Here is a 14066-nt window from a genome sequence, read left to right as displayed (position 1 = left end):
GGGTGGCCCCATACCCACACATATATGACAGCACTAATTGGGCAAGAGAAAAGAGAGCGTAAAGTTGGGAGGGAGATGTTGTGGGGGGAACAGAAAAGGAACTGGAGGAGGAAATGTGAGTGGATGCGATCATATATTTCATTGTGCACATATATAAAATTTTCAGTGAGTGATTTTTTTTATTATTTTACAAAACAAACTAGAAAGATCTCAGAAGTATTGACTTAGGAGGAAATTCACACAAGGAAATGGTATGCAAATTCAGCAGAAGCAACGGCCCTGGGAGACGCGGTTAACTGAAAACTAAGTGGCTGTGGCGGCTGGGGCATTACTGCGTCATCTGTGGTATTCTCAGATCACCTCGTGAGTTCAAAGACCTCGAGAAAGGATGTGGTGTTGCACTTGCCAGTGCTGAGTTAAAACACGCAGACACCCGGGATTCCCCAGTGGCCACCACCTGTGTCGTCTGGAGTTCTTAAAGCCGTGTCTGCTGGGAGTGAGATCAGAGCAGAGTGTAAGGCCCTGCTGGCTCCTTCTGTGGGGGACCTTCTCCATCCCTGCGCCCTCCTCATGGGGAACAAAGCACTCTGGGAGATTTAGGACCGTCTTTTTCACAAGTCAGCTTTTGCTCTGACGCTGTGCTGGTTGGCATCTCCACTCCTAACACTTAAGTATAGCTTACTAGCACTCTGTTCGTCTGGCATGACCTTTTTTTAATGTGGGCCGGACTTTTAAAATTTATTTATGTGGATGAACATTTTACCTGTGTGTATATCTGAACACCTGCATGTCCGGTGCCCACAGAGGGTCTCTGGAACTGGATACCCCTGAAACTGGAGTCACAGACCATTGCCAGCTGCTGTGTAGGTGCTGAGAACTGAACCTGGGTCTTCTGCAAGAGCAGCCAGTGCCCTCAGCTGCTGAGCTGTCTCTCCAGCACCATAAACACATCTGAGATATTAGGATCTGCCTCTGCCCCTCAGTGTTCATGTGGTTGTGGGGACTCTGCAAACCTCGTTGCTGTTACATAGATACAGGGAGCTTGTTATTCATCGGAAGAAGCGGGGAGCTGAGCCCAGGAAAGGGCCCTTGATCTTTGCTCAGAGGGAGTTTCTCCCTAGTTAGTCCAAACCACAGCAGGCCAGGACTCCTGAGTGGGTATATCCAGGGTGTCCCTGGAAATGCAGAAACCAGGCCACAGTTAAAGCCCTTCCTTTGTACCTTCCACCCATCCTCTTAGGAGCAGAGGACACTGGGTAGATGTTGGGGACTCAGGCTTGGCTGTCTTTTCGGCAGGCCCACATTAGGCTTCTCTTATCCTGCCTGTTGCTGGCCAGCCATCATTAAGAAGCATGTCACCTGTGACTTCTGAGTTTCTTTTTCTCCAGCCTGGACAGACTCTCTCACACACATACATGCATGCGTGTGCACGCGCGCGCACACACACACACACACACACACAGAGACATCATATATATATATACACTTTTTCTTTTTAATTTTGGAGTCTCCATTATCACATACAATGATGGTTTATGAACTGATGGCTGAACTGGTTGCCTTTAAAACTCCCATGCACCTGTGATGAAAGTGTGGAATTATGGGTATGTTAAAGACCAAATTTTCCAATTCCTTATCAACCTCAGGGGACTGTAAATGGAAAGGAAGTGGACACTTGGTCCTTCTCCCCTTAGCCAGAAGGCAAAAAGGCTTTCCTTTGCCCCAGGCACAGGGCTAAATGTAACACTTGAGTCACAGAGCTTTGGGGAGAGGACAGAGCCACCAGGAGACGCTCGTGTGTGCGTGGCTTCTCTCGTTGCTCTGTCTGCCTGATAACCTTAGTGTTGCGAAGCCATTTTGCACCCACAGCAGGGGCTGTGGGTTTCGGGTGGATTCAGCACATTCCACTAAGTTCAGGTTAGCCAAGCCTGTGGAGCACCTGCCTGGGAGCGGGAGTGTGAGGCACTGAGCGCACGCCGACTCACAGTTGTCACGAGCCAGGCTCTGGGAAAGCTGCGTTTTGTCCTTGCTGGAATAAATATTTGCTCTGCTTATGGACTTGCCTTTCCCGAGTGTGATGCTTCTGCCAACATCACTATCCATCCAGAATGCCTTAGCCACCGTCATGGTATTCTACGTAGCATTGCCTCTGACCAAGGAAGTCACTTCACAGCCAGAGAAGTGTGACGGTGGGCCCACACTCACGGAGCCCACTGGTCTTACCACGTTTCCCACCATCCTGAAGCAGCTGGCCCGAGAGAATGGTAGAACGGCCCTTTGAAGACACCATTACAGAGCTGATTAGGGAATACTTGAGTTCTGTTTTTTCACAGAACACTGGCCTCATGTCACTCTGTCCTCCTATGCTGTGAGCTACCAGAGAACAAGGAACATGCGTGGCTCTCACTCTCCCTAGCATTTGGACGAGTGTGTTGGCAGGAAGCATGTGTGCAGTAAACGGGCATGAAGAGATCAATGACACTTTGTACAGTCTTATAAACAGACTTGGTGCAGAATGGTGGTCCTGGGGAGCATGTTAGGACACAGGTAGAGGGCCTCACATGCATGCAAAGGTATATTAACGATTTAACCCACCGAGGCAAGGGCACGGAAATCCTAGGGGGAGGCTTCCGAAAGCTGAAAGCTGGGAAGTCAGCGTCTGTGTGTGGAGAGGAACTGGGCCACACCCCTGGTGGGGCAGAAGCACCACACTGGGCCCTGAGCCACACCCCAACACAGTGGGGACCTGCTGTCATATGTCCCTTGGGACAGGAGGGACTCACTCACTGATTGGCTTTGTGTAGTCTTGACACAAGCGGGAGCCATTGTCCTTCTCAAAGGATTTTCTAGAACAAACTAATTTGTATTGCATCGAAAATGTCCCATGGTAGACCAGTTTGCTCCCCAACAATGATCATCAGTGAGATAGTCAGCATTCATTTGGATTCAACCCTGTTACTGTCAGTGCTGGGAGACCTGACTGACTGCTGTAACTTCTTATCTCTCTGTCTCTGGTGACCCCCTTCCTACCCTGCCAGCCCCGAATCAGGTCCTATCCCCATCCCCCAAATAAAAAGAGAATCTGAGAATCCACATCCAGGAATCTGAGGCTCTGGGTCTCCAGGGGCTTGTTCTGGGGAATGAGGAGAGTTGGGTCTGGTGTGTTTGGGTCTGTGCTTTGTGCCCTCAGCTACCTCCCGTGATTCCTCCCCTTCCTCTCTCTTCCTCTGTTCCTCCCTTCCTCCTTCCCTCCTTGTCTTCTCCCATACTTCCTACCAGGAAATCAGGATGCCAGGCGTAATTGTCTGTGTCTCCAATAGTAAAGTATAGCAGCACCTGTCCAGTTTAATGTAGAAACCCACAAGGTCAGCAAAAGAAAACCTTCACGTTTGGAGGGAATAACATACAAGGTTGAGATGTGAGATGGGTTTTGTTTTGCTTGCTCAAAAAGATGGTCCTACGTACCCCGAAATACATGAAAGTCTACCTATACTAGTACAGCCCTCTCACATAAGCCCTCAGCCCTTGGAGGTTCTGACCCAACTTGAGACTACACATTTTTTTAAATATAAGTGTTATTTATTCTTTGAATGCTTCATACCTACATATGATGGATTTTGACCATATTCATCACCACAAGCATTTTCTTTATGTTCAGTTAGGTTCTTAAAAACCTGGGAAGATTTTAGTATTTTGACGATTTCTTTTTTAATCCAGCAAGTATTTGTGCAGCTTATTTTTAATAATATTTTTCTACTGCAGAAATAAACTCTGCTTCAGTTATGCTATGAAAAAGCACATAGGCACCAAATCACATTCACACCTTTAACCAATGAAAAAGGGGAATTATTTTAGGGCGTGTTTTCCCATTTAGGAATAAAAATGTGTGTTTGAAATAAAACTGAAACACCTTAACCTTATTTTGGATCCTGTGGTTTTTAAGGTATTTTTTATATCCTTCACAAATACTTACTGAAGACTTACTGCATGCTAGACTGGACTCTAGGCCCAGGAGTTACACGCATCTGTGAACCAAGCAGAAAGAGTCGCTGCCCCAAGCTACTTGCTTATCACCGGAGGAGTCTGATAATAAGCAAGTCAGGAGAGATGGTGTGTCGTGCGGGGACTAGCACTATGGGGAAATGAAAGCCTGAAAGGGACCAGGAACAAGGATGTGCTGATCAGAGCAGGGCTGGATTTTAGGTTTTACAGTTTTATGTAGCACCATAGTTGGAGAAGATTCTATTGAAAGTAATGTTTGAGCCAAGGCTTGGAGGAGATTCATGGCTACCTGGGAAAAGGGAAAACTAGGCATAAATGGATACCCTGAGAAAAGGCAGGTCTACTGTGACTCAAAAATCCAAAGTAATAATAAAGAACAGAGAAAGGAGGGGGTGGAGTCAAGGACATGGTCAATGAGATGACAGGAGTCAGATGGTTTTGTATATAAAACAAAATCCCCAAGAGATGACTATATTGTCACGTTTTCCCTTGATGAAGTATCTTAAAGCTTGAGGGTCTCAGGTTTGATGAGATACAGAATCAGAGCAGAGCTAAAGCCCTGTCCCCCTCCCCACAGAGTTGCCAAAACAGAAGTGGAACTGTGTGCTTTTACATATCAGGCAGGGCTAGAAACAACCCAGTCTTAGAGTGTAGTCTAGAGCAATAAAAACATCCCCAAGGTCTACACAGCCATGTTATACCCTGCTTGGGAAAGTCCCCCTGGCACACAGCACCAGCCTGTTTACCATTCTGCTGATTTTTTTTATACTGCCAGGGTGCAGGGAGTAAGGAGGCGAAGGTATAGTTCCCGATTAGTTCAGCACCCTGTGTGGGTTGAAAAGCAAGGGCAATCCTTGGATTCAGAACTGCAGGGGGAGATCTGTGTGGATGCCATGGCTAAGCAACCCTGTTATGTCATTAAAGGATTGGTTCAGGGTGAGCTTGCACACACACACAGACATGCACACATACACATGCACGCACAGACACATGCATGCACACACACACACACACACACACACACACAGTGGCTTTCATGCTGGGCACATGGCTTAGTGTTTAAAGCCCTGGCCATGCAAAAAAGAGAGGACCCGAGTTTAGCCCCCAGCACTTACATAAATGTTGGATGACCATGGTGGCCTGCCTATAATTCTGGCCTTAGAGGGCAGAGCCCAGGGCTTTCCCTCACAGGCTGGCTAGTGAGGGTAGGCAGATGAGTCTAGCCATGTCAGAAAGCCCTGGCTTTGAGAGACACCCCGACTCAATGAACAAGGAAGAAGAGTGAGCTAGGAAAACTCTCAACATCAACCTTGGGCCTCTATATGCATGAAGACACACATGCACCCACCCTCACACATATGCCATCATGCCAATACATATATGAACACAGCACACATATTTTTTTAAAGAGTCTTTCACTTATGCACAATCCAGAAGCCTCTGGATTCCTGGAATTTTAAATGTAAGTCAAAACTACTTGACAGAATTATTTAAATACCACAGATTTCTCTAACAAGCCCTTGTCATTCTTAACAGCAGGTGTGTAAGTTGGGCTGTCTGCACAGACTGTGAGCTACAGCCTCACAGACCTAGGATTGCCCCCTATTAGCAGGTCTTTCTGGGTGTTTAAGAGGCCCAAGTGAGGAATAATGACCCCTCTCCTGCATGCTTGGAAGGTGGGCAGACGCCTGGTAGGGAGAGTACCTCCCACATTCCATGGCTTCCCTAGAGTAAAAGGGTGGAGCTGGGGCCCCTCTCAGCCTTGCATGGGAACCAGGCCACAGAAGCTGGCTTTGAACTGGCCCCATTTGACTCTGTATCTCAGGGGCTGGTGGCCTCTTCTCTTGGATGAGGGACCCTTCATTCACCTTTCTCCTTTTCTTAGCCTGAAAGTGGCAGTTCTAAATAGATGGATGGATAGATAGATAGATAGATAGATAGATAGATAGATAGATAGAAGCGCACCAGAAGGGGCCTGGGGTAAAGGCCAGCAGAGACCGTGGTGAGGAGCGGTGCACTCTGAGAAGGCTGGGAGTCGCCGTGTGACCCATGCAGTGTTGCACAGGGTATCGCCACCCTGCTCTCTGGCTTTGAACTCCCCCAGCTGTCTGCTCTCCCACAGTTTCTTCCTTCGTGTCCCGGTTCTACTTACTTAAACGTCCTCCTTTGGCAGCGGTCCTCCATACATCTAGAAAAGTCAACCTAACTCATGAGGATGGAACTGTCCCAGCACTGGCGCCTCAGGGATGTTTTGGGAACTTTATAGAACTGTCTGCTGGAGACTTGGGGAGGTGCCTCAGTTGGTGAAGTATTTGCCTCACTCACAGTCCCGAGGACCTGAGTTCAGATCTCCAACATCCACATAAAAGCCAGCCACTCTCTGCATGCTTGCTACCTGAGTATTAGGGGTGTGACAGAGATAAGAGGATCCCTGGGGCTCACTGGCCAGCCAGTCTAGCTAATCAGTGAGCTTCAAATTCAATGAAAGATCCTGCTTCAAAAAATGAGATGGTGAGCCATTGCGAAACTCACACTGTCAACCTCTGGTCTTCACATGTACAGACACACACATGCACAAACATGCATGTGCAAACAAACCTACATGCATGCACAGAAATACAACACACACACACACACACACACACACACATGCACATGCACACACATTAAAGAGAAACATCTTTAGTTTGTCTCCTCTGTTCTAAAGCAGAGTAGATATTAGTTCTGAATCCACTTTTCTCTATTTCTCTCCCAGTAATGTGCCTATCTTTGCCTGATGGTGGTTGATGCATTTCTAAGTACTGTGATTAAACAAGAAAATCACAAAACAAGCCGTGCTTATGTCCCTGCCTGTGAAGAAAAAAAAAATACATTCATCTCACAGTGACTCATATGAAAAGGAGGAAAGATCATTTTATTACATCCCGTCCGACCTCCAACCTCTTCGTGATACTGCTCCGCTATTATTTCAGACATGTGAGTCACTGGCTCAGATGATTGTATTTCATGACTGTTTGCCTTAACTACTTATTATTGAACTGCATCATGATCGAAGAGCCGAGATTTAAAATAATAAGTTACTCTGTGGTTTCTAAAACATGGAAGCCCACTTGAGCTCAGAACCACTGAAACAAGGCCACTTTCTCTTCCTGGATAGTAACACACACCTTCTTTTTCTATCCCCAAAAGGCGGTTACTCTTACGCCCATGTTTTTCTCAGCACAGAACAAAACAGAAATATCAAATGAAGGCTATTTCTTGTATGTTAGGCTTCACAAGCTCTTATTAACAAGAACTTTTTAATACATGTATAAAGGCTGACAAAACATTAAAAGGTGAATTGTTTTGATCCGGGGAAGGTTCTCCATCAAATGGTTAAAATGTTTCTGCTGCACCTTGGTAATGTTGTCTTGTTTTGTTCCCTTCTGTTCTGTCTCTCTTAAAGTAAAGTTAATCTTCTTCCAAAGACTGGCTTGTGGATGAACTGGGACCTCGCTGCTCAATAATAAAATCTAGTTTTAATATTTGAAATGTTGAAGAAACTAGTCTCAAGGTTCTCATCCAAGGAATTATCTTTATGTCAAATTCTATCCCACTGAACCAGTCTTTAAGTAGAAATGTAAGAATTGGTGATTCTAGGATGCCATTTAGCCAATGGCAAAAATAAAGTTTATATCTGGCTATAAAGAGAATCATTTTACCTGAATGAGTATAATGTATAATGTATGGGCATGTGAATACAGACACTCTGTGCAGAGTCATGTTATCTGTATGTAAGAATGCAGGCATGTGCATGCCATCCCCATCCATGGTATGCATGTGGAAGTCGGAGTGAATCTCAAGCATTGGTCCTCGCCTTCTACCTTCTACAGGGTCTCTTATTTGCCAGCATAGCTGGCCTGTGAGCTTCGGGGTGGGGGTCCTTCTGTCTCTATCTCCCATCCCACCTTAGGACCCCTGGGCTTACAGATGTGCGCTACAGTGACTCAGCTATATTTGGTTTGGGGAAGCGCAACCTCAGGTCCTCATATACAGGAGCCATTTACACGCCCCGGCTTTGTACTTCTATTGGCAAAGTAACGCTCTGATTTCATGGTCTCAGATAACATTACACCGAGAGATGGTTCCACTTTTCATGTATAAACATCAAAACACACACAAATATTTTTCCTCTGAATGGTTATTAAAATTTTTATCAGCGGGCTGGCGAGATGGCTCAGCCACTAAAGGCTAGGCTCACAACCAAAAAGATGAAATTGCTACTAGAACCGAGTAGCAATGGTGCTGTGGCAACATTACACCCTTGTACCTGTTCCTGGTGGCCTTTCTTTCCCTGCAGGTGACACTTGGTACACAGGTATTTAATCATCCTATCAGGATGCAGACAGCTCACACTGCTGTACATGAGTGGAGGGGCAGGCTTTGAAGACATCTCATTTTAGCATTTGTTTTGTCTGGTGCCAAATTAGCTCATTTCTTTTATGTTCCAAAAACGCATGCTTTCGGAGTCCTATCCCCCGCCCTCCCCCCAACTCTTCCTCCTGTCACTTTCCACTTGAGCTTTATGAAGATGAAGATGCCTGTCTCCTGTTTTCTGCGCTGCCCTGGGCTGTATGTAGGTCACAATTCCGGAGACAGAAATAGGACTCCATTTGGTGTTTGTGTCTCTGGCAGCTGTATCATCATCTTGTATGAAATCCAGGCCCTCGGGGGTGGAGTCTTTGCATCACAGATGGTGCTTGGTGCTGGAGCCGAGGGCACCGTTGCTCAGAATGTGAGGGAGCTGTTTGTTTCCAAGTGGTCTGAGCTTGGACTGAGACTTTCTATGCTGCTCACAATCCTTTGGCTGTTGTGCCAATGCTGCCAGTTGCTGCAAGTTGGCAAGCTGCCCACCCAGTCTCATTCCTCCTGGAGTTCTACATTCTCAGTGACAATCAAAGGCAGAATAGGCTTACTGCTTTTCATTACCAGAAGGACTAAAGGTGCTCTCGGTTTCTTCTGAGCTCCGGTCCGAGGTTGCCCCTCTAGCGCAGCTGCCATTGTTCAGAAGCGTGAATCCTGCAGGTTTGATACAGGGAGTACAGGGCCTTCTCAAGAACTTAGGGCTGTCCTTGGTCATGCAGGGGCTGGTGGAAGAGAACAGCTGTCACCAAGGCCCCACTGTTTTATAAAGCAGTAACTGATATAAAGACCTCATCTCCTAGAGCTTCAGAGCACAGAGGATCCTAGAGGGCCTGGCAAATGCTTACATAATGTGGACCCGACACTGTAGTTCAGTGAGCTGTGGAACATTCTTTCGTCTTCTCTGAGGAAGCCACACAGAAGGGCCGCTCCTCAGCTTCCACAGCTATAGGTCTCAGAACACTGGAGGCCACAGGATAGTTGCAATAATAAAATAACATATACCTATTTGCACCAAATTCACCTGTAAATATTTATTCCATTTTTATCTCCCCACACCATAGTTTTTTCTAAACTATTTGAAAGAAGTCTGTATGGTACTTTATCCCTAAATGCTGCAGAGTATATTTCCTAAGAACAGGGACCTCTCTGCAGGCTCAAGGGTATAAGAGAACTGCTTTTTGCTTGGTTGTGGGATCCTGAATTCTTTAATTATTTAAATTGAAGCTTTTCAGTGCTTACAATCATAAAGCCAAAATGTTTTAGAAAAGGTGGAAGCCCACTAGTGAGCATTAATTATGTTGGGATTTGCCTAAAGCCTCTGGAGGGAAGCACAGACCCCCTTCACACACAGCAATCCCAACTGAACTGAAGAGGCATCTTCTGTGATTGAGTAGATGTTTCCACAGGGGTACACCAGTCAAGTCCATGATGCTATCACAGAACGCCTGAGACTGAGCAATTTGCAAGGAGCATAGGTTTATTTCTGGCAGTTCTAGAGGCTAGGAATCCGACAGTGAAGGGGCCTTCCTCCAGTCAGTGCTGTGTCTCCTCATGGCGGGTAAAGAGAAGAGGCGAGGCAAAGGGAAGTCAAAAGAGGGATGAGCTCAGTCTTACAGCCAACGCACTTTTGAAGGGTGGAGCTTCCAAGGCAACTTCATCTGTTGGTAAGAGCAGGATCTTTGGGACTTAACTGTTCCCCAAAGCCTCCAAGTCTCAGGACAGTCACTTTGGAGATTGTTTCTGGCATGCTAACTTTGGGGCACAGTCACCCCATTCAGAAGGTTCTTGAGGTCAGTGCTTCTTAGATTTTTTTTTTTTTTAAACAAAGTCCTTCACATCCTCACGCTCCTCCTGCCAAGCTTACTTTTACGAGACTCTCTGAGGATGCTCATAGCTGCCTGGAGTTGGTACAAAAATAACAATGATCTGTTGTTTTTAATCCCGTGAAGAAGCATCAGAACTGTCATCCCAGCTGGATGGTGACAGAGTCTGTTTTGTGCTGTGGTTTTGCTTTGCTCTGTTTCCGCAGCAGAGTTGGTGGGAGTGGTTACAGAGGTGCTGGAAATGCTCTGGGTGTCCTGTCTGGTCAGGTGGTTTTCCTAGAGACAAGCTCCACACGGCCAGCTGGAAATCAGTCTCTATCATTCACATCTGGGACCATCCTACCACGCTCTGAAAGCCATGGGGAGTCTCTGCACTTCTTCAGAGCAGAGGGTTCTGAAAGGTCTTTGCTCCTTCAGCAAAGCGGTTTCCATCGTGTGGTCCTTGAGAGCCAACTCTTGGCAGCACCCCCCGGGAGTCCCCCAGAGGCTGCGCACAGTGGGGGTGCTGGTACCTGGGTGGGAGCCACATCCCAGCAGAGCCTGCTTCCTTCTTCTGTGGCTTCTACTCTTTCCTGGAACAGCCAGGACTTCTGCTTCTGAGGCCAGGCTAGGAGGGCCTCCCCTCAGCACTGTGAGCCCCTGGTGCCATTGCATTCTTCCACACCCTTGACAGTGTTTAATGTGGCCCCAAGATACTAATGATAGCCATGGCAGACCTCTCCTATACTACATTCCAAGCACTGAGCTAACTCTCCCCTCTTCCACTCCTCACCTCTGTGGTGCCAAGGCACCATGAGAGCAGGCCAAGTGCCCAATGCTTGGACCTACCCAGCCCCGCCACACCACAGTATGAGGACAAGGGTCCGATGCCAAGTCTCAGGCACAAACTTTATTCTGACAAAGTCACTGCTCTCCTCTCCTTCCACTCTGCCTACAGCATATGTTCTTCTGTCCACCAACAAGCAGGATTTCATAGAACAGTGATAAGCGTCTGTCGTTCCAGCTACTTGGAAAGCTGAGGCAGGGGGATGACTTGGGTCCAGGATGTGAAGTCCATATTGGGGAACCAAGAAAGACAGCACTTCCCCATCTCCTAAAAACAAACAAAACAGAAATAATAAGAGCTGGACTGCACTCATGAATTGGTAATTCAGAGGCTTTCTGGGAAAGCCTGGGATTGGTGTAGCTCAGCCAAGGACCTTCCCCCATCCTGCCCCCACTCTTCAGAACCTCCCCTGCAAGTTCATTTCCATGGCATAGCGCCCTCTTTTGTACAAACTGCCCTTACAATATTAACATATGATTCCTTGGGGTTTTTTCCAAGGGAATATTACACTGGTAGAAAGTTCCTGAGTTGTTTGACCCTGGTGGGTCGGATAGCCGTGTCTCCACACTGGCATCATGTTCGGTGGTTCCAGAGATGGGTGGGGCTATGGACAAGTGGAGTGTTTACAATGCAAAGGACTCATGTAGATTGATTCAAACTCAAGACATTTAAGATTGATTGTATAAGCAGGATTATTTCTGTTTTGCTAGCATCGCTCTTGTGGGACTTGGACTGTCATGGGGCTCAGTTGTCTCTCTCATTCAGAGAGCACTGAAGACCATTCCAAATCTACATTTTCTTCTTTAAAATTCAAATTCATCTCTCATACGTGTGTGTGTGTGAGAGAGAGAGAGTATGTGGGTGTGCACAGACCACAGCTCACAAGTGGAGGTTACAGGACAACTTGGGGGGGGGGTCGTTTCTCGCCATCCACCTTATTTGAGACAGGATTTCCTTATTAGTTCAGAACTGATTGTGCCAGGGTAGCTGACATGCGAGCTTCTGTGAAATCTACTGTGTCAGTCTCCCTTCTCTCCATAGGAGAGGTTACAGACACACAATACTGAATGGGTTCTGGGGATACGAGCTCAGGTTCTCATGATTGCCGGACAAGTGTCTGACACAACCCTGCCCATCAATTCTGAGTTCAAAAAGAAACCCGCCTCACCAACTGACTCCAGATCCTAACACTGTAATTTCTTTCTTTCTCTCTGCAACCTGCTGGCAGCTGTCCGTACCTCGCAGTGAACATCACACCTGCCATCCCTGCGGTCGGAGGCATCTTGTTCTTCTTTGTCATGGGGACTCTGCTTCGGACCAGCTTCAGTGATCCAGGAGTCCTCCCTCGAGCCACCCCGGATGAAGCCGCTGATCTGGAAAGGCAAATAGGTAACGCTGAAGTCTGCTCCTTAGCCTGTGGTCACTCCCCACCAGTGCCAGCTCCAAAGTTGGGGACGTTTGTGCAGAGGGCAGGGTGCTGGCTGGCATGAAGAGTGACTGTGAAGGAAGGAGCCATAGGAGATGACCTGAGCAGAAGGTTGGGGTGTGAAGTGGTTGAGGTAAGACTGGGGGTGCTGAGGCAGGGGCTGTGGTACGTGCAAGAAGGCCTCCAGTGAGGAAGGTTTCCACATGTTTCCTTGAAACTCAAGCGTCCAATTCTGCTCTGGTCCAGAATCTCAGTGGTTTTTGAGGTTGTTTCTCTCTTGTGCTCTCTGCCGGTCATGGCAACTTTCCTAGTTTCCAGAAGAAAAGCTAAGTGTATTAGTTACTTTTCACATTGTTGCAACAAAATATCTGTCAAAGGAATTTAAAGAAGGTGGAGTTTGCTTTGTCCCACCAGGGTTGTCTTAGTCAGTGTTCTATTGTTGCAAGTGGACACTGTGACCAAAAAGCAAGTTGGGAAGGAAAGGGCTTATTCAGCTTATGCTTGCTGTTCATCACCAAAGGAAGCCAGGGCAGGAACTGGAGGCAGGAGCTGATGCAGAGCCCATGGAGGGGTGCTGCTTACTGGCTTGCTCCCCATGGCTTCCTTGGCCTGTTTTCTTATAGAACCCTGGACCACCAGCCCAGAGATGGAACCACCCACAAAGGGCTGGGGCCTTCCCTATTGCTCACTAATTAAGAAAATGCCCTCCAGCTGGATCTGATGGAGGCATTTGATCAATTAATATTTCCTCCTTTCACATACCTCTAGTTTGTACATCAAGCTTTCATAAGACTAGCCAGTACAAGGGAGCAACCATCGGAGTAGCAGGAGCCCGATGCACCTGGTCATAGATCATTTTGTTTCTGCTAGGAAACAGAGAGATGAATGCTAATGTTCAACTCACTTTCTCCTCTTCATTTAATCCTAAGCTCCTTTGGCATTCCCAAAGACTTGTCTCCTAGGTGGTTCTAGACCTCGTCAAGTTGATGATCAATATTAAAAGACCATACAAGGCAAAGTTGTGACTTAGACTATCTTATTATCCATCCTAGGATCTAGGATGGATACGCATCATTTACGCATCATAGCAGTGTGTACCAGTGATGTGTGCTGAAATGAAGGGCTTTGTTCTCCTTAGAAATTCAAGCCTGAAGTTAGAGTTTACAGCAATCTATTTTGAAAAACTAAAATCAATCCTAATGCCTCACGAAGCAAACTTTAAAAGTTTGAATCTTTTCTTGATAGCAAACACTCTGAGTGGGCGATGTCTGCTGTGTCACACCAGTAAGTTTGGTGAGAATGGCAGTCGGCCTCTGATGTCTCAAAGTGAACGTGAAGAACAGGTCTGGAAAAAACCACCCAGCAGGGATTTCTCTGCTGGTCCTCTTTGCAGCCTCTGCTCAAGATGCAGAGCTGCCCCTTTGCCACGGCCCAAGCAGGTGCAGTGTGGCCAAGGCTAGGCATGCGCTTACATTTCCCAAGGTCAAGGGAGAACTCTGTCCTTCTCTCTGCTCTTGCTCCATCCTTCATCCCTTCAGGGCCCTCATGGGTGGCAGTCTTCAACACTGGGAAGACATGGTGCCAC

The 14066-nt window shown here is 47.1% G+C and overlaps 1 protein-coding gene across 4 annotated transcripts in view; it reads left to right on the top strand.

The window, feature by feature from the left end:
- Nucleotides 1-14066, top strand: part of Zdhhc14 (zinc finger DHHC-type palmitoyltransferase 14) — a 285920-nt gene that overhangs the window by 128631 nt on the left and 143223 nt on the right. For all 4 annotated transcript variants that reach the window (XM_060373221.1, XM_060373220.1, XM_060373219.1 and 1 more), the window contains exon 2: nt 12284-12444. In XM_060373221.1, coding sequence (XP_060229204.1) covers nt 12284-12444 — 161 coding nt within the window. The remainder of the gene's footprint in view (nt 1-12283; nt 12445-14066) is intronic.

The sequence above is a fragment of the Meriones unguiculatus genome, chromosome 20 (genome assembly GCF_030254825.1).
Source record: "Meriones unguiculatus strain TT.TT164.6M chromosome 20, Bangor_MerUng_6.1, whole genome shotgun sequence".
Classification (NCBI taxonomy): Eukaryota; Metazoa; Chordata; class Mammalia; order Rodentia; family Muridae; genus Meriones; species Meriones unguiculatus.
Note: the sequence above shows the minus strand (reverse complement) of the source record. Positions and strands in the feature narration are given on the sequence as shown.